The sequence below is a fragment of the Paramisgurnus dabryanus genome, chromosome 3 (assembly GCF_030506205.2).
Source record: "Paramisgurnus dabryanus chromosome 3, PD_genome_1.1, whole genome shotgun sequence".
In the NCBI taxonomy this organism is placed as follows: Eukaryota; Metazoa; Chordata; class Actinopteri; order Cypriniformes; family Cobitidae; genus Paramisgurnus; species Paramisgurnus dabryanus.
This window is the reverse complement of record NC_133339.1, coordinates 18,157,446-18,178,095: the sequence shown is the minus strand read 5'-3', so window position 1 is coordinate 18,178,095 and position 20,650 is coordinate 18,157,446. Positions and strand designations below refer to the sequence as shown.

Here is a 20,650-nt window from a genome sequence, read left to right as displayed (position 1 = left end):
ATCACTTTTCCATGTTATCCAAAAATACAAATTTCAGTGAGAAATCTATTTATGAATACACAATAAGGATACATAAACTATACAAAACACATGCAAAATTTATTATGTACAAAAGAAACGGTTCTCAATTTATGTTAATGATACATCCATATTTCTAAACATATCATTAGCAAATTCTCATCCATTAGCATTTTTTATTTATTTTGTGCGATGCACTGTTGAAATACTTTCTCCTATTCGGTTTAAAGGGGACATTTCAAACGACTTTTTTAAGATGTAAAATAAATATTTGGTGTCCCCAGAGTACATATGTGAAGTTTTAGCTTTTTAAAATTGCCACTTTGTAGGTGTGTCCTTAAATGCAAATAAGCTGATGAAATGCAAACACTGATCACCATGATGGTGGTTTGTTAAATTGAAACTCAATTGTCCTGTCAATTATTTCTCTCTCTTTCTTCCTGCACTGAATGGCAGTGCCGTGATTGGATAGTGCAGATTAATGGGTGGTATTATCATAATAAGAACCCCTTTTGACATCACAAGGGGAGCCAAATTTCAATTACCTATTTTTTCACATGCTTGCAGAGAATGGTTTACCAAAACTAAGTTATTGGGTTGTTCTGTTGCACTGGGGACCCAATTATAGCACTTAAACATAGAAAAAAAATCATGATATGTCCCCTTTAAATGTGCAAAAACGGATAAAAGAAATGAATTTTATTTCCCTGAAATGTGTCAACACTGTAGTCATTTGTGCTTTTGTGTGCTGTCTGTTTTGATCCTCTGATCATCCCGACACAGCAACATTTGGTCAGCCAGTGGCAGCTTGTGAACTTTTGCCATTGTGTGCATAGTTGCGCAAAACCCCTCTGCCGATATGGCAACTTTGGCAATTCACAAAGAGCATGTGTATGGTCCTGATAAAACAGTTATTCCATGCAGTCTTTCAGTTCTAGGCACCAGAACACAGTTTCTGCAGATCAACATTCAAAGTTAAATTGCCTCCACAGATGGCATAAAATGCCTTTCATAGTCTGAGACACAGTTCTGTTCTTCCCATTCATCATCATCGTCTTCTTCATCACCACCACCACCTTCCTCTTCATCTGTGTCAACCATCTCACTGTAGTCTTTTCTCCAGCCATCACGCCCCGAAACAGTTTCTCTCGCCGGCTCTACATTGTCCTCTATAATCTCTCTGTCTCCATCTGGTTTGTGGTCCCGTTGGAACTCTGTATCAAGTATAGTCTCACAGGGAGGAATGGCTGTGACGGAAATCAGGTTTTCCACAATCTCCAGTTCAGAGATCTTCAGAACTGATCCTGAGGTAGAACAGATTCCAGGCCAAACGTGCTGGAGGCAAAGACAGATTTTGTAGTATTTTGTTTAAACAAACCCAATATAAAAAAGTCATGGTGTAAAAATGGTTTAAAAAGGTTTAAATTCTTACCTGAAAGTTTGCATGTTTAAATGATTTACTGTTTGTGGGGTCTGGAATGACCTCAAAGCACAACATGGATATAGATGAACGCAACCTGTAAAGGATGCAAATAATAATGTAATATATCTGCTAAAAGACACCATGCATTTTCCAACTGATCCAAGAGGATTTGGTGCTGATCTAGGTGGTAACCCAGGACAAATTTTGTTTGTTGACCAAAAAATAAATAAATAAATAAAATATTGTTCACCAGCAAAAAGTGCCAACAAAACTTATGCTGAGACCACCACATAGGTCTTTTCAAGAAGGTATTATACCACCAGAGTAATAAAAAGCATATAGATTAGTAAGTATGAATAGCACAAAAATATGAATCTGAAAGGCAATACTTACATGACAATAAGCACAATGAGTAGTGTCAGGACAAACAATGGTATGACTATGAATATAGCCAGCAACGTTGGGGTAACATAACCTGGGTGATAAGAGGAGATGGATTTACATGATATGTGATGTTAAATGCTTTTGGAATTTAAACTCCTACAATTTTAACTGGATCTTAACACTTTTTTAGTTAAAAACTATGTGAATTTGTGCTTAAAACAAGAAAAAATCTGCCAATGAGGTAAGACACAAAATCTTGAACTTTTTTTCAAAAACACACTCAATTTCAAAAAGACATTCAAGAAAACATGTCCTACCTCATTGGCGGATTTTTCCCCCCGCTAGTTTTAAGCACAAATTCAATTAAATTGTTTGTTTTTTGTCTTAAAATAAGAAATATTTTCTTTATATTTGTACTGTAAGGAAGTGATTTTTTGCAGTGTGCCAAATGCATAAATCTAATATATTTCATTTACATGAATCAAAAAATTACCATCTATTAGAAGCATTCAACATAAAACACCCATGATTTTGCTACAAAAACCAATGGTAATCAATACAAAAAAATCAGGGTTAATTTTGGGTAGGGGTTAGCTCAGTTGAAAGTGTATAATGCATTTTAAAGCAATTCTCCAGCAAAATATCAAAATTACCCCATGATTTACTCACCCTCAAGCAATCCAAGATACACATGTCCATCATCTTTCAGACAAACACATTTGGAGTTATTTAAGTAAATGTCCTTGCTCTTCCAAGCTTTATAATGGAAGAAAACAGGGATCAGGGAACAACTTATGACTTTAAATCCCAAAAAAGTGCATTCATCCTTCACAAAAGTAATCCACATGTCTCCAAGGGGTTAAAAAAAGTTTTCTGCGGGTAAACGATGCGATTTTGTAAGAAAAATATCCATATTTCGAACTTTATAAACTGTAATAACTAGTTTCCAGTAACAACGGCATCTTGGACTCACGCAACAATGTATGTTGCGCAGTGACTCCAGTGTGAATCCAAGATGGCGTTGTTACTGGAAGCAAGTTATTACAGTTTATAAAGTTCAAAATATGGATATTTGGAAGCTAGTTATTATAGTTTATAAAGTTTAAAATATGGATAATTCTTACAAAATCGCATCAATTACCCACAAAAGACCTTTGGAGCCAGGTAGATTTCCTCAGTGAAAGATGGATGCACTTTTTGGGGGTTTAAAGTCAGAAGTTGTTCCCTGATCCCCGTTTTCTATAAGCTTGGAAAAGCAATTACATTTACTTAAATAACTCCAAATGTGTTTGTCTGAAAGATGATGGATTTATGGATTGCTTAAGAGTGTTGCTTAAATATGGCAGATGTATTGTGATGGAAATTGAGAGTTACCAGGTTTATCTTCGGTTGAGAAGGTTGTGATACTTCTCGCTCCCTCACCAGCAACCGTCACGGCGCTGACCCAGGCCTGGTACTGTTGAGCTGGCTCTAGCTCAGATATCTGGTAACTGGTTCTGTCACTGCTCACATTAACCCCTGTTAAACAGGCACAAACACACAGGCATCCGCTTGTTAGGTCTGATGTCAGAAGCCACCACTTCCTAGGTTCAGAACACCCGAGCAACCACACAGCAATGCCATAGGAACTATCCAGAATAGTTCAACACTATTACAACCATCTACAACAACCCATTAGCACCCAAATCAACTTAAAATCTGCAAGTATCTCGATCATTGGACATAATGAGGACCAGTTACATCACAATATCCTTCATTCAAGACCGATGACAACTTAAATCACAACAGTGGTTAATAGAAATTGCTGTGATGCACGGTTGTGCCGATAGACGATACTATGAATTAGAGCAGGGGTTTTCAAACTTTATGATGGCAAGGATCAAAATGATGAACCTTTAGCGAGGAACCCCTTTTTCTAAAATATATGTCTTCATATTTTGTATAAAGAAACATTTTAACTGTGTTAGATAAATAAAAATTGTGATATTATAAAAGACACCAAATTGTTTACAAACCCAAATAATTTGCTACACAGAAGAATTTTACAACTTTTGCTTTGTCTTTTTTTCTTTCTAGGGACCCCTTAGGGGCCCCGCCAGACCCCAGGATTAGAGAACTGCTCAGTCAAAAAATAAATGTTCTGTCAGAGCCGATGGTGTAGTGGGCAGCGCTCCGACATGTGGTGCACTTTCGGCAACCTGAGTTCGTTTCCCGGGTCGTGGTCATTTGCCGATCCCATACCGCTCTCTTCTCCCTGTACTTTTCTGTCCTCTTTTAAACTCACTATTAAATAAAAGGCAGAACTGGCAAAAAAATATAACTTTAAAAAAAAAGAATGTTCTCTCTGTAGTTACCTGTAGCCTCATTGACTCCCACTGTGTACTGCAGAATAACACCTTTACTCTCATGCACAGGAATGTGGCTCCAAATCAAGGTGACAGAGGTGTGAGAGATGTTCTTCACATGAAACTCTGGGACTTTAGGAGGAACTGAAGCGGGAAGATGAAAAATGTACATTTACACACATAACTGACACTATATATTTACATAATAAGCTCATAACATTTAAAACCTAATCATTTTTATGTTGAATGTTTCTAATATATGGTATATTTTTTATTCATGTAAATGAAATATGTTACATTTATGCAAAAAATGACTGACTTTGTATTTTTGTCTCGTTTTAAGTACAAATATAAAGAACATATGTCTGTTTCTCAATGTCAAAGAAGGATCCTCGGAAGCCAGAATTTCAAGGATGCTACGTCATCGACATTCGTCGAAGGACTGTTCCAGTGTCGAGGATTCTCAGAATTGCAACCAAGGACTGAGTCCTTGGTTGCAATTCTTCGTTCGAAAAATATCCCATATACAGGAAAGGATGCATATGTGTATCCTTCGCGCTCTAAAATCACCCACAATCCTTTGTGCGCAGCGCCGAAATAACACCTTTTAACTGACGTAATGACTCAATGACGTGCACTTGGTAGCCTGTTCCATTTACGTGTTCTCCAAATTCTAAAGAGGAACCTCGCCTAGTCTCTGAAGGAAGTGACTTAGAAAGACCAGTCCTGCCAAGAAAGTATCCTTGACATTGAGAAACGGCCATGTCTAGTTTTTAGACAAAAAACATACAATTTCAACAAAACAAGCAAAAAAAAACAAGCAAAAAATAAAAATAATCTGCCAATGGGGTAAGAATTTTTTTCTCTTTAGTAAACACTAAATTCAAGAAAAATTTGCTTACCCCATTGGCAGATTTTTTTGCTTGTTTTAAATCACTTAAATTTGATATTTTTGGTTTAAAACAACTTATTTTCTTGGGTCGTTTTGCTCATCAAGAAAAGCATCTAAATTTAAGAATTTTTAGATAGTCTTCCTAAGAAAATGTAGAAAATTTTCTTGAAAATCATTTTTTGCAGTGAAGGTATTAGGGATGTGTTTATTTTCCCGATCGACAACCGAGAGCTTTTTAAGCAAACATTAATCGGTACACTGCAAATATGCCTTTCTTACTTAGTATTTTTGTCTTGTTTTCAGAAATCTACAAATTCTTAAATTAAGATGCTTTTTCTTGATGAGCAAAATGGCCTAAGAAAATAAATCTAGATTTTAGGCAAAAAATATACAATTTAAGTAAATGTGTGCTTAAAACAAGTAAAAATGTCTGCCAATGGGGTGAGGACATTTTTCTTGAATTTCTTGAAGTGTTTAAGAAAAAAGTCAACTTATTTCAAGATTTTTTTTCACTCCATTGGCAGGTATTTTTGCTTGTTTTAAGTACAAAATCACTTAAATTTTATATTTTTTGTATAAAAACTAGATTTATTTTCTTAGGTCATTTTGCTCATCAAGAAAATACATCTTGATTTAAGAATTTTTTGATATTTCTACTGAAAACAAGAAAAAAATACTAAGTAAGAAAGGCATTTTTTGCAGTGTAACTGATAAGATTTTAATATTAAGTTGTCATTGAGCAAAAACACAGTTGACGGACAGTGGTCTGTGACCCAGTAAAAACAGACAACGGACCGTGTCATCTTGGGCACACGCACGTCTCCGTGCAGCTTCCAAACCATACTCAAGCCCAGACACATATACAGATAATTTCTCAAACAAATAATTACTTTACCAGACCGCCAGGGCAGCAATAATTCCCATCATTTACAGGCCACAATTAATAATCGATGATAAATTCCTACCTCTGGTTAACGGTTAACCGGTCAATACGAACATCCCTACAAAGCTAACATTTTGATATCATCAGTATGTGTGCTCCATGGGTTTAACCCCACAACCTTTTGTGCTGTTTATGCAATGCTCTACCACTCAGCTATAAAAGAGCACATTGCATTATACTGATGAGATAATACAATGACTACTATTTTTTATATTTCCCAATCTGCAGATAAACAAAGGTTTTCTCTTTTGGGTATTAGATCTCATTCTGAGAAATGATGGTGAAGTCTGATCAGTAGTGAAATCAATAAAATAATTTTTAACATACCTCCCTGAAGTTTGTACGCAAGTGCAGATCTGAGAAAGTTGCTGCTGTTGTTGATGACAGCAAATAATGACACATTATAAGCAGTGTAGTTTCTGAATTCACCTGTGGATGGAGACAAACTCAACATCACTGACAACATTCTGATGGAAAGCCTACGGATTTCTCTCTTACATAAACGTACACAAACTCACCTGTAAATGTTACAGAACTTTGGGTTTTATTTACTCGGGTCCAGTTCAAGCAGGAAGTGTGAGACGGCTCTACGGACACATGCTGGACCACATACTCCTGTATGTTCTTAGATAACCTGGAGGGCACTGACCATGAGACCACCAGCTTCTGATTCATCTCTGTAACACTCAAATTCACACCTGGTGTCGACAGACCTACAGGACATAAACGTATGTATAAATAAAAACTGAATAAGGCAAATACCTGTCAAAACTCATTGAAGCTTTTACAACAAAATTAAACAAAGACACTAATCAATCACAAATATCAAACCAATATAGTGTTTCAATCTCAACCCTAAAACATATTCCGTAATTTTATTTTCAGTGGCAACATATGTTGACTTACCCTGCACAGGAAGTGCCATAAATGTAGGATCAGATGTTCCCATTGAAGTGTTGGCTGACACAAAAACCCCCACAACACCCGGAAGCAGTGAAAAACGGCGGAGCCTCTGGCAGCCGGAATGCTGACTTTTAGTATCTCTCCGTTGTCTGGTAACCTGTTCGATCTCAGTGCCGTTCTTCAACTTAAACGTCACTATATAGTTATTAATCTCTCCTCTAGCCTGATACACGGGCATCTCCTTTGGACAGGAAAGAATAAACACTAATTATAAGATTGACAGCCTATTCATGATGTGCTGGTTTGTTATTGGCTCACTGAAAAGGAACAGAATGATGCATTATGGAAGAATAGGATGCCTACCTTCCAATAGACGTTGCAAAAGGATGTGTCAAAATTAGAGGTACAATCACTCCAAACATCCAGCTTTCCGACCGGTGCTGAAAGAACATTAGGGGCACATTAAGAGTTACCAACACGGTCCATATTATGCAGACATAGTAAAATGTGCACTATAATCCTGTTCTTAAAATTGTGTTGAGCTTTTTAGTCAATTGTAATAAAAAAATATTGCTCCATAATGCTCACAAAAAGTTTATATTGCTTTTATGAGACAGAAGTGTAGCAAAAACTTCTTACTGTGTCACTAAATTGCCTTATTCGTACGGGATTAGTATTAACTGGTGTTGACCTTTAGTCATTTGTAATAATTGTGAAAGTTGTCTATAATCTTAATCGGCCATGTTTGTAAATTGTAAAATAAAAATTCCCCCACAAATCCCCTTTCGTATTTCACCGAGCATAAGTTTTATCACAGAGGAGCCATGCACATTTATTTTTAAAGACATTCTTACGAGAAACAATTACTGTCTGAATCATTGTGTACATGTGTGGACTTTAGTCTGACCTGCAGGAGGAGTCCTGACTAAATACACTGAAGTCCAGTTACTTATAACTTTATGTTCATGTTCTTTATGTTCTTCATGTTCTTCATGTTCACAGCGGCATCGTACACGAAACTGGTACTCTGTGAACGGTTGAGGGTCTTCCAACCAAAATGAGACTTGATAATCATCAACCTGCAAGAGAGTCACATTCTGTTGAATAAATATTAGCTAGAAAATAAACATACCATACGTAAGTTAAAATTTTACATTTATGCATTTGGCTTTTATCCAAAGTGACTTACAGTGCAGCACAAGGTATATATTTTTTATCAGTATGTGTTACCTGGGTTCAAACCCATGATCTTTTGCAATGCTAACGCAATACTTAACCACTGAGCTATACAGGAAAAAAAAATTATTTATAAAGTGGCAATCAATGTGCAGATGTTGTGCTGTATGTATTTATTTTATATATATATATATATTAGTGCTGGGCAAAGATTAATCGCGATTAATCGCATACAAAATAAAAGTGATTTTTTTGCATAATATATGTGCGTGTACTGTGTCTAATTATTGTGTATATTTAACCACACACACATTCATATATTCATTTCAGAATTTTTTTACTTATATATATATTTTTTTAATTTATTTTTAATATAGAATATATAAAAATATAAATAAATATATATAAACATGTAAATGTTTCTTAAATACATACATGAATGTGTGTGTATTTATTTATACATAATAATTACACACAGCACACATTCATATATTATGCCAAAAATCACTTTTATTTTGTATGCGATTAATCGCGATTAATCTTTGCCCAGCATATATATATATATATATAATATATATATATATATATATATATATATATATATATATATATATATAAAATAAATACATACAAAAACTAATTTTACAAAATTTAATAAACATCCCAAAGCGTCCCAAGCAGCATCAGGTCTAAAAGCATACGCTACTGAACTATTTGTCATCACAATGAATGATAAATCAGTACTGCTACACAACTTCAGTTAATCATCTTTTCCTGGTACCTTAGTCCAATTTACATCATCGACTGTGTGATACTGCACTTCACACTTCTTGCCTGGGAAGCCCGGGATGTCACAGCTCATTTCCCAGAAAATCTCCAGAGGTGTGGAGGTGTGGTAAGTAATGTCAGGCGTGGTTGGTCGAACTGAGAAAATAAAAAACAGCCTATTGAAATAATAGTATTGACTCTATTGACAAAATCAAAACAGGGTGTGATGACGAGAGAAAGAAACGGATACAAACACAGAAGAAAATGAAAATATGACCCCATGACCAGAAGGGGGCGGCAATAACCCCAGAATGAATCAGAATAACAATAAGCTGTAAGTAACAAACACATGCAAATCCTAATTAATAAATGTAATAAATATCCCCCTTAAAGGACACCTACTATAAAAAATTCACTTTTACAAAGGGTTTGGACATAAATGTGTGTGAACACAACGACGACAGCACAAAAAAATCCACCCACTCCTTCCTTTAATCCACATTAAACCAAAGCAGTCTCATTAGACATGATGTTATATACCATAGTTTCCGCCCTCAGCGTGTTGTATAGAGCAGGGGTTTTCAAACCTGTCCTGGAGGACCACTAGTACTGCACAATTTGCATATCTCCCTCATTAGACACACCTGGTTTAAATCTTCAGCTCATTAGTAGAGACTGCAAGACCTGAACTGGGTGTGTAAGGTAACTAAATGAGGTGTGTCACAAAAGGGAAACATGCAAAATGTGCAGTACTAGTGGTCCTCCAGGACAGGTTTGAAAACCCCTGGTACAGGGGGATATAACCCAAATAGGGGCATTTTGGACATTTTGGTTATAATAAATGATCTGTGGAGTATAAAGGGCACGTGACGTCATCTTCGGCGAAAGTGACTGTGGTTACGCCCACTGAGTGGCAAAAGACAGACCAGCAGAATTTGTGTACAGTGTGAAATCAGCGAAAACACGGGGAAAACGCATCTAAATGGGAAAAAGCTGTTGTGCAATACACGGTACTAACAGATTTAACAAGAATTGGGAGCTATTGTTTTACAGATTGCCAAAAAACACAGAAAGAAGAAGTAAATGGATCATCCATGCCAACGTCCACTGACCACAGGTGTGTTGACAAGTTGCTAGGGTCACTATCAAGTGCAATTAAATTAAATTTTTGCTGATAATTGTCAGTTATACTGACATTTTCGCGGCCGCCGCTAGAACAGCCAGCCATTTTGTTAAATTTTTTGCCACTTAAAGGCAGGGTATCTAATTTGATCCAGAAACACTTTTAGTTATGCTGGTTAAAAGTCTCCTCACATCCTGATAGCAATCACTATGTTAAGTTGTTTAAATGTATTTGTAGAAATGTATGTCATCTGTGAAAGGCGTAGGACCAAAAATGTTTCCACAATTTTAAGTGTAATTTGAATGCCACCGCGCAGCTAGTCCACGCAGACACCATACGTCATCGGCGCATTCAAGTGGGCTCACCTCCTGTCTGTAAAAAGAGGGAGAATGGCAAACTTTTCTGCTGAATTGAGCCAACCTGCACAGGAGCCATAAAACGAAAGGCATCTTTTATAACAACAACAGCAAAAACTGCCTGGATCAGCAAAGAGCAAAAACCCAAATGAACATCGGTAACTTTACTACTTTACCACGAGATGCAAACAGCTGCAGGAGGCAAAGGGTCTGAAAGGGTCGTTGCACTGTTTATTTTGGTAAGGTAGGTACGCGATATGTTTGTACTGAGATGGATTCAGATATACTTTACTTTGATGAAACATTGTGTTGCTTATGGAATTTGTGTTTGTTTACGGATTAGCGTAACGATCAGGGTTCTAAATTAACTTTTTTGATCACCAGCCAATGTGGCTGGTAACTTTCTAAAGTTACCAGCCAATCAGCATTTCCACTAGCCAAATTTTTTCCGGTGAAAAAGAGAAATTATGAATGCATTTGATAATTTTATTAACATTGTTGGTATGAAAAACACACATAAAGTGAGGCTTCTCCCAGCAAGGCTCTCTTCAATACGACCTGTCTTGGCAGTTTTAATTAACGTTAGACTCTCTGATGACTTTGGGCACTCTCATGGTCCTTTAGCCCTACTGCCTCAACTTTAAAATTATTTGTTCCCACCACAAATTGTTCGTTTCGTTTTTTTCGTTCACGTACATGCATATTTTCAACATTATAAAATGATAGCAATGATTAATAATTAATTTTTACAAGAATATTTTTAAAATATTTTAAGAAACCAGTAATTTTATGACTGCTATACTAAAATAATCTCAGTCATAGTTACTGCTAACTGTTTATGTATGTCCTAGTTAAACATTAGTAAACTAAATATTAATTTCATAAATATGTGTTGATTTTCTCAGCAAAAATGCAATTCTATAGACTTGACAAAGGATTTCCTGAAATGTTTTCCTCTAATGTTTGAGACCTGACAGGGTGTGTGGATGTAGTTTCTCTTACCTCGCTTAAACTCATCATCTCTCCTTTCTGCTTCCCTTTCCCTGCTTTGCACTAAACATTTCTGATGTCCACAGAAGCCAATAATAATCGAGTCAAAATAAGATTAACATTATAATTTAAAAACTTACTTTAGTTTCGTCATGTTTTTATAAACTAACTTGTAATCGCATGGCGTTGAATGCGGTTGTGCGTGGATAAATGCAATGACGCACGGACATGGCTTTGTGCATGTATGCGTCAGTGCGCCTGCTGCATCGCTTATTCGCTTTTACCAAGTTGGGTAACTACATTGCATATAGATCCGTTTTTGCCGCTATTATCTTTGCAAAGGAATACACTAGTTAACTGTTAAAATCTTAACTTGAGATTTACACCGGTGCACAATAGATTTAGACTATGGCATGTGCCGCCTTCCTTGTGTGTTCTTGTGGATGCGCTCCGTTCGTTTCCATGGTTTCCCACGCTGGTTTCACTGCAAACTGCGCGCAGCCAATGGGTGTATGAAACATCATCACTTAGCATTACGGTACAGTGTTCATGGGAAATGTAGGAAGTACTGCCAGAGGAATAAATGTCCGTGAACAGAGCATTATGTATCATGCATGCAATGCCTCATGCATCACCGGCCAAACTGGCTAGTAAGTTTTTATTTTATTATTTTAACCCAAATTTGGCGGGTTGGCGGGTGTTAATTTAGAACCCTGGTAACGATATAGTTACTATGTGTACACAACCGAAAGTGTGCTTTAACTAATTCTGATGTAAACCAGTTGGTAATGTTATTTTGGTAATGTTATTCACTTTGTACTGCAAAGTTTTCTCACTGGTGAATGAGACATGAAATGTGACCGTCTGATCCGTGCATGTTCATGTGTTTGGAAAGAGGCGTGACTTTGGATGGCGATTTGAATAGAGGGTGGGATTGTGATTTCATTGCTAGTCGAAAATGTGATACCCTACCTTTAAAGGTTTAGTTCATTTTCTTAAAAAAACAATTCCAGATAATTTATTCACCACCAAGTCATCCAAAATGTTGATGTCTTTCTTTGTTCAGTCGAGAAGAAATTATATTTTTTGAGGAAACCATTCCAGGATTTTTCTAATTTTAATGAACTTTAATGGACCCCAACACTTAACAGTTTTAATGCAGTTTAAAATTGCAGTTTTAGGACTCTTAACGATCCCAAACGAGGCATAAGGGAAACGTCTAGCGAAACGATAAAAAATAAAAAAATTACCATGACCGGAGATAGACGAGAATTTGTGGTTTAAAAGTGCATATTTTTTATTTTTCTTGTCAAAAATGACAATCGCTTCGCTAGATAAGACCCTTATGCCTTGTTTGGGATCATTTAGAGTCTTTAAAACTCCGTTGTAACTGCAGTCTGCAATTTTAAACTGCATAAAAACTGTTACATGTTGGGGTCCATTAAAATGAGAAAAATCCAGGAGTGTTTCCCTCAAAAAACATAATTTCTTCTCAACTGAACAAAAATCTTGTAAAAATGGGCATAATAGGTGACCTTTAACCTACAACTGTCAGATAAATAATAATTAATGTGCCAGCAGCTTTTTCACTCATAATTTCAGTATTGCTGCACATGATGGAGAGGAAATGAGGATGTAAAAGTGACTTACTGATTCTTCCTGTGTTAAATTCAAACTCCTGTGACTGTGTCGTACCCAGCACATTTCTAGCAGTGACCCAAACTGTCATTTCATTGCATTTCTCATATTCAGAACGCTTTATGACGCAATGCTCATTTTCACTCACTCTGGAGCGAATTTTCCTGTTTGTAAACAAACAAATGCTGTTAGATGGTTATGTACAAACAATTAAGTATATGCAGTTTGCAAATGCTTACAATGCATTCATGCATTTCAATCTTTGACATGACTTTACTCAGACAATATTAAAAATATCAAGGTTATATTTTCACACCATGTACTTTATGCAGGATGATAAAATATAATTTCGATTATCATTTAATTGTGGTCACATTCGTACCCCTCATAATCTTTCCAGTGTAGGGTGTAAATAGTTGGTATCACTGGCTTATAGGCTGTACTCCAGGAGCAGTGGATATCCATATCAATATCCATGTGTTCTATAGCACAGTCAAGACCCGATGGAGGAGATGGGGGGTCTGGAAAGAGAGCAGAATGTGAAAAAATAAACAATTTAACGAAAAAATGGAGGGTAAAAAACAGAAGCATACGCATACGCGCGGTTGTGCCGCAAGTGACCAAAAACAGGAAGTCATAAGGATAGTACTGCAAAGCAAGACACTGCGCATACTTCCTTTCCAGGCTTAATTTGGACAATGCATGCACGTACTCTCCTTAATGAATGTTCTTAGGTTTAGAAGTGAGTTAAAGTAAAGATTACGGAGTGTCCGTTTTAAAAAATTGTCTTCAGGAATGCAATTACAATGGATGTCAATGGTGCCAGGCATTACAGAGTGTATTCAATTTATGAATAAAAATTATGGTTAAGTATCACAGATCCAATTTCTGTGGGTGGGGTTTCCTCTGCAAACTCCTGATAACCTTATCCTGATAAGCCAATTGCAGATAACCCAGCAGCACCCAGCCTGTGAATGCTGCAGAGTTGACTAACTTATTAAGGCAAATAAAAATATATTTGTTCATTAACGATGTTAGCAAGCCATTACCACAGTAGTTATTGGTGAATGTTACCATTTTAAGTCTTGTGGCAATACTTTTGATAAATTATGTACAGTAATATTTATCACTTGCCCCCAAAAACTATGCACACACATTTCTGCGATTGCAACCCGAAATTACTGTCTGTAGTAATATAAAATGTCATTGCACCAGGGTCAACATTATTCAGTTTGCATGAACAGTAAAATCTTTCCTGTATGACATCATATCCTGTGATACTCACTTCCTCCTAATACTGTAACGTTACATGTATGCTCTTTATTGTCCCTGCACTTTAGCATACAGCGAATATGTCCCCTGTCATCGGATGCAACGGAAATGACAAAAGGGTTGGAGATGTTGGCACAGGTATTGGGTAGCTGATGTCTCTGCGAAGGTGTCATAACATCAAGCTGGCAGAAATCACAATTGTGTGGGATTCCCTGAGAACTTGTGAGGCACACAACGGATACATTGTCTGCTATAGGTAGAGATTGGTTCCACCAGCAGTTTACATTTACTACAGATGAAGCTGGGGGGAAAAAAAACAAAAAATGAGATCAACAACAAGTTGGGGCAATAAAATTATTAACCACTTTATGTCAATTACTAAAACAAAGTTGTTTTAAAAACATATACAGGTTTTCAAAATTGGCTTATTCAGTTATTCCCTGGCAAATCATTTATTATAAGGTTTAATTAGTTAATGCATTAAAATATGAACTAACAATGAGCAAAATATTTTAGCATTTCTAAATCTTTATTAATGTTAGGTAATATCAATACAAAGGTATCAACATCAAATTAAATCAACATCAAGGACAAGGTTGAATCAACATTGAATTACCTTGTTATTTTGCTAATTGAATCATTGTTGAATAAACAACTGACATTATTTCAACCAAATTTCAACGCTGATTTTTAAGCATTCTAATTAACCCTTTGCAATCGTTTAGCATTAACTGTTGTATCAATGTTGTTTTAACATTGAATCAATATCAATGACAAGGTTGAATTACCTTTTGATTTTGCAAAGTGAATCAACGTTGAACAAACAACTGACATTATTTCAACCAAATTTCAACATTAATTTTTTAAGCTTTTTTTAACCTACTGCAATCATTTAGCATAAACAGTTGTATCAACGTTGTTTCAATGTTGAATCAACATCAAGGACAAGGTTGAATCAACATTAAATTACCTTTTGATTTTGCAAATTTAATAAACGTTAAACAAACACTGATATTATTTCAACCAAATTTCAACTTTGATTTTTAAGCTTTTTAACCTTTTGCAATCGTTTAGCAATCAACTGTTGTATCAATGTTGTTTCAACATTGAATCAACATCAATGACAAGGTTGAATTACCTTTTGATTTTGCAAAGTGAATCAACGTTGAACAAACAACTGACATAACCAGATTTTAACATTAATTTTTTAAGCATTTTATTAACCTATTGTAATCATTTAGCATAAACAGTTGTATCAACGTTGTTTCAACATTGAATCAACATCAAGGAGAAGGTTGAATCAACGTTGAATTACCTTTTGATTTTGCAAATTAAATCAACGTTGACATTATTTCAACCAAATTTCAACGTTGATTTTTAAGCATTTTATTAACCTTTTGCAATTGTTTAGCATTAACAGTTGTATCGGCGTTGAAACAAGAACTGACATTATTTCAACCATATTTCAACGTTAATGATAGGTCATACACCTGCTGGGATGTTATTATTCCTTGTTAGTTCATGTTAACTACTGTTAACAAAACATTCTGAAGGTTGTATAGTTTTACCCATGATGTAATAATAGTGTAAATGTTTAATGTAAATGTCAGAATGCTGCTACATATTTCTATCTATGTCATTAACAGTCCAATTTTTAACAGAATCTATAAACAAACATAAAAATAACATCCACCTTACCTTGACAGCATATCCACATGTATATTGGTATATAAAAACATAAGATGAGGTTTGTCCATGCCATCGCTCACGGCATTTACGCCTGCAAAAATTCCAGTATTGCGCAACGTACCGCTATATCTATAGCTTCAGTATAGGAGTAGCCTACGTTACGCGAGTAGTCGCGTGAACTCCGAAATTTGTGACGCTTTTGCTTATTTCGCTACAAACTAACATCGTTAAACCTTAGACGCATAAAAACATCCACCTAGCTGTTTTCTTGTGTTGAAATAAGTTAAAATACTTGTCTACATCCTGGCACGCGCAACTTTGTTTCCTGGGATACTGTTCATTTGCGTTTCTATAAATATATTATGTTGTACATGTCAATTTTAGCCGATTTAGTCGCTACGATTCACAAACTTTAAAACGTCAAAATAATTAAACGGTAACGCATAAAGTTATGTACACTCACTGACTGTACGAGACGACTTTGAAGCATGCTTTACTGGAAAGCCGCGCCCCATGTGCTGATGTAATATGTCTGACCAATCAAGTCAGGGACTGTACAGCACTTCTATTTCCTTCAGTGCTGCTGTAGTTTAATTTTAAAGAACTTACAGTAAACAAGTGCAGCGTGTGGTAATATTTAAATCAACTGTAGTTAAAAAAAAAAATAATAATAAAGGAAATGCTTTAAATAAAGCGTATTTAACTAAGTTAGGGAGGAGCATGCTCATGCAATCCAACCAATCAGCGCGAAGAGGTCTCCACAGTGCCGTCTCTCACCGCAGTCCCGTGACAGTTTTTGCAGCATCTCTCCTCCACCTCATCGCCTCATTCTCTGCTGTTTCATCTATCCCGGTTAAAGAGGGTGCAGTAGGTGAGAGGCACAAAGTAACCCATTTACTTTGGCTCTATCATTCAAAAAAATATTTACGTTAGATTAATAATTTTTTTACACAATCAACACACACACCTATGCTACAAATGAACACTTAAAGTTTGTTTGTGGGACCTACCGTTATCGTTATAATTATAATTATATATTATAATTTTTTTTAAACACAAATAATTCAATAAAGTTGTCTATATACTAGAGATGGATATTGTTTATATATCTGCCTATAGATATCCACACATTCATCCATCCATGATCCTTCATCTAACCATCCTTGTATTATTCATCAATGCATATAAATAGATTTTTTATAAAGGGCCACACAATTAAGGCAAAAGAAAACATAATTGTGAGTTATTTTCCGTGATATTATATTAACAATTATAATTTTGATTAATAATATTTACATTTCATTATCATTGTATACCTGAGGCTTAATTGTAACACTGTGTGACAACTAGCCCCGCTGTGTAAAAATGTTTTCAATCCTAGCTATCAGTATAGGAAATGCTGACATGTTTCAAAATAATGTTATGTTTTAGGTCACAAGACAGTGATTAAAAATAATGGGTGATGGTTGGATTTGGTGACTTACACACCCAACTCAGAAAAAAAAAAGGAATTTACTTCCATGCCAGTAAAAGACTCTTTGTTCAATAACTTAACCCATCAAAACTTTTCACAAATTCACAAGAGATCATTTGACACTAAGAGAAAAAGACCAAAAGCACAGATTTCTCAGCCCTGTATAAATATGTAAAGAAGCCTTGTTAACCCCGCGTTAGTTTGTGCCCAGCTCACCCCTACTCTGGGTTTAGGCTAAAGATTAACTTCAGAATTTCTTAAATTATAGGATCCTATTTTGTTTTATTAAGCCAGTATATAAGCATATATATTGGTGTGAGCGAAACACTCTGGCCAGTCAAAACATTGTTTATTTCCAGGTTCAAATAAAAACATCCCAGATTTAATGGTGTTCTTAACATTTCAGCATAAGATTCAGTCAAGATTAAAGCAAATAATCATCTTTATTCAAGAATGCAATGAACATCAGGTGAAAAACAGGACACGGTGAATACAAAACATCACAACTATTAGCACTGTAAAACCAGTATTTAACCATTACTTAAATTATTATACATTAATGTAATAAAAATGTGCATGTCTTAAGACAATGTACAAACAGTGATTGAAAAATAACACACATAAGGTAGATTTGTTTCAGCAAAGAGAGCTGATTTCTCCTTTGCTGCAGCCCCATTTGCAGCAGGCATTGGACAGTCCCACCACTACATCACGTCCTTTTCGGTCAACGGTCCGCAATGCTTCGAGCACCTCTTCTGAAATGAGAGAGCGTGCGGGCCTGCTAAACACACCACCTTCCTGTTCACCCTGTGCCACCGTAAGAGTATTAAGATCAGTAGAATGCTGAGAAAATGAAGAACCAGGAAGCAGAAGCGAGCTATCTGCGATGTTATTGTCATCTGAGTTGAACATGTCCAGTATTTCATCTGTGCAAAATAACAGACATTGATCAATGTAATAAACTAAACAAAGAATGGATCACAATGATATATTTTACTGCATGCACTATCCAGATGTTTGGACCCAAGTAAATTTTTTTGATATGTTAAACTTTTGATATAAATGCTTGAAATTAATTTAGACAAGCCATTTTTAGACACTTATGCAAAAAATAAGGACAATTTTAAACACTTAAGTCACTCTTCAATTGTTTTTACTGCAACATATAAATAATAAATAAAAACACTTCAAAGCAAATACAAAACAGATGTCCTAGCAGAGTAACCACAGGTTGTATTGTAACTCACGACATCAAATAGACCACCTAAATATTTGAAAAATATCTATTTTTTTTTTCATTCAAAACCTAACAGTCTTGTTTTTGTAAAATGTTATGCTTAAAAAGCAACTCAAGTGCATTTTGTCAGCATATTAAACCAGTTGGAAATTTGGAAGTCAAATAAAGACTTATGATTTGTCGGTTCTTCAACACTAACCTGTGTTCGTTAAGGAGCGTTTCCATCGAGAGCCTCCGCAGGTAAATATGACGGCACGGATGAACTCCCGTCCGCATAATTTCACTCCGTATGAGGGGCTGTCCAGTGCTTTTATTCCAGCAGCTAACAGCAGACACACTGTAAGAACTGTGATTTTCCACATCACGCTGAGAGTAGATGTTTGCTAACAGCAGGGGCTGATGTTCAGAAGCTTGTTTCCTGCTGATCTCCCTGCTGAAACCGTTTGATGAAATTCTGTGACTGGTCCTGGGTCCCAGGTCCCACTTATAAAGAGACGAGAGGGACACATATTAAACCCCCACCCGTACCCTTTAGGATCAGGAGTCAGAGATAAACCATACAGAACTCGAGACCTTTCCGGAAACAAAAGATAGGGCAGTGAAGGTAAAAGTGTAATTATGTGTAAGGGCACGGTGTGTGGTGAAATGCAATTTTTCTATTTCAACACATGAATCATATTTGTACAATGACTAAAGTGAGTTGATTTTAGCCTTTGGATGTGTATCATTAGTTCGCTTCACAAAAAGTTCTCATTTTTATACTCTTAAATAATAAATGATTTGTCCCTAGCTGTCAATGGGGCAGTAAAGGTCCTAATATGTAGGCCTTGTTGGTACCAATATGTACCCCCGAGGTACTATTTAGAAGCAATGGTGTACTTTTTGAAAGGGTATTGCCTCATGGACCATTTCGGATCAATTTTTCTTACAGTTTAGGTTAAATATTACAGGTATTTATATATTTTCTTTTATCAAAGAATAACAATACTGCTAAATTGTTGAATAAAAACAAATAAATCTTTACTACAAATAAAGAATCAGATGTAGACGTCCTTAATTCACCCAAATGCTTATCTATGCATTATTTATGTTTTATCTTTTTCAGACAAAGTAATCACTATGAGGGTAGAGGTTAAGAAACACACATGCAAGGATGTGGCGAGCGTGGCATTTTCAAAGTGTGATAACAGTCTGTTGCACATGGGCAATCTTTGAAACCACAAAGGTGAAGGTCCCCAATATCCAAAATGACAACAGAATAATGCATTTGTAATGAATGTGATGATAACGATGACAAAAGCATGACATTTTGAGAGACATTAAACAAAATGTTTGACATGCAGAACATTGCCTTCAGTGATATTGTACTGGCAAAGATTTTAATTTCACTATTTACATAATTTAATGCATTTTAATTAGTGCATTAAAAACAAATATATTTAATTCAAATTATATCTCAATTTGGCACTTGGCTTGCATGGATTGGCCCCTTTCAGCATTTTTTATTTTTAAAGTTAGATACACTAATGTACCATTTTACAATAATACCATGTATTTTAATACACTGTATCATTTCTACTTCCCTTATTTCTATGCTGTTTTCTTATGTCTTTGTTTGTTCTTAAATACATTTTCTGTATAGCTGCTCTCTCTGGAACAATGCAAAATTTTGAGAAGCGCATGTTATTGAAAACATGCTCCAATTTACGTATTTTAACAGAGTATATAATATCTTTAAATAATAAATAGTATTGCTTTAAATTTTCATCCAGAAACCTTTTTAAAATGTTGGTTGATGTTAACAGATCTTATAAACATCACAGCAGATGTCAGTACATAAATTGTGTTAGATTTTATGCGGCGTTGCGCACACTGATTGTACAAAAATACCGCGAGAGCTATTTTAAACCACAGTTTAAGAATCGCTCTCGCGGTACTTTGACGTCATACGTTGATCGGTTTGCGCAAAACCGCATAAAGTCGAACACACCTTTACGTCACGTCTATGATTGACACATA

General features: G+C 35.6%; 2 protein-coding genes across 2 annotated transcripts; both read right to left on the bottom strand.

Annotated features, from left to right (window-relative positions):
• Positions 1-78: 78 nt before the first annotated feature.
• Positions 79-16,544, bottom strand: il12rb2l (interleukin 12 receptor, beta 2a, like). Its single transcript, XM_065252922.2, has 15 exons — positions 15,930-16,544; positions 14,245-14,532; positions 13,342-13,480; positions 12,972-13,123; positions 8,866-9,008; positions 7,816-7,987; positions 7,272-7,348; positions 6,912-7,149; positions 6,524-6,718; positions 6,333-6,434; positions 4,180-4,314; positions 3,200-3,343; positions 1,835-1,916; positions 1,451-1,535; positions 79-1,353 (listed from the first exon to the last, which is right to left on the bottom strand). The coding sequence occupies exons 1-15, from the start codon at positions 15,991-15,993 to the stop codon at positions 994-996; spliced, it is 2,376 nt and encodes a 791-aa protein (XP_065108994.1). The 5' UTR covers positions 15,994-16,544; the 3' UTR covers positions 79-993.
• Positions 16,545-17,726: 1,182 nt separating this feature from the next.
• On the bottom strand, positions 17,727-19,108 carry rln3a (relaxin 3a). Its single transcript, XM_065252585.2, has 2 exons — positions 18,831-19,108; positions 17,727-18,320 (listed from the first exon to the last, which is right to left on the bottom strand). Exons 1-2 carry the CDS (start codon positions 18,991-18,993, stop codon positions 18,031-18,033), a joined length of 453 nt encoding a protein of 150 aa, XP_065108657.1. The 5' UTR covers positions 18,994-19,108; the 3' UTR covers positions 17,727-18,030.
• Between the last annotated feature and the right edge of the window lie 1,542 nt (positions 19,109-20,650).

What these genes read in the sequence shown, in the direction of transcription:
- il12rb2l (XM_065252922.2), bottom strand. Translation starts at nt 15,993, where the DNA reads ATGGCATGGACAAACCTCATCTTATGTTTTTATATACCAATATACATG. An exon ending in ATGATGTAAATTGGACTAAG is followed by an intron (nt 7,988 to 8,865) that starts GTACCAGGAAAA and finishes ACTCTCTTGCAG; the next exon opens with GTTGATGATTATCAAGTCTC. An exon ending in CTCATTGTGCTTATTGTCAT is followed by an intron (nt 1,536 to 1,834) that starts GTAAGTATTGCC and finishes CATCCTTTACAG; the next exon opens with GTTGCGTTCATCTATATCCA.
- rln3a (XM_065252585.2), bottom strand. Translation starts at nt 18,993, where the DNA reads ATGTGGAAAATCACAGTTCTTACAGTGTGTCTGCTGTTAGCTGCTGGA. An exon ending in ACGCTCCTTAACGAACACAG is followed by an intron (nt 18,321 to 18,830) that starts GTTAGTGTTGAA and finishes TATTTTGCACAG; the next exon opens with ATGAAATACTGGACATGTTC.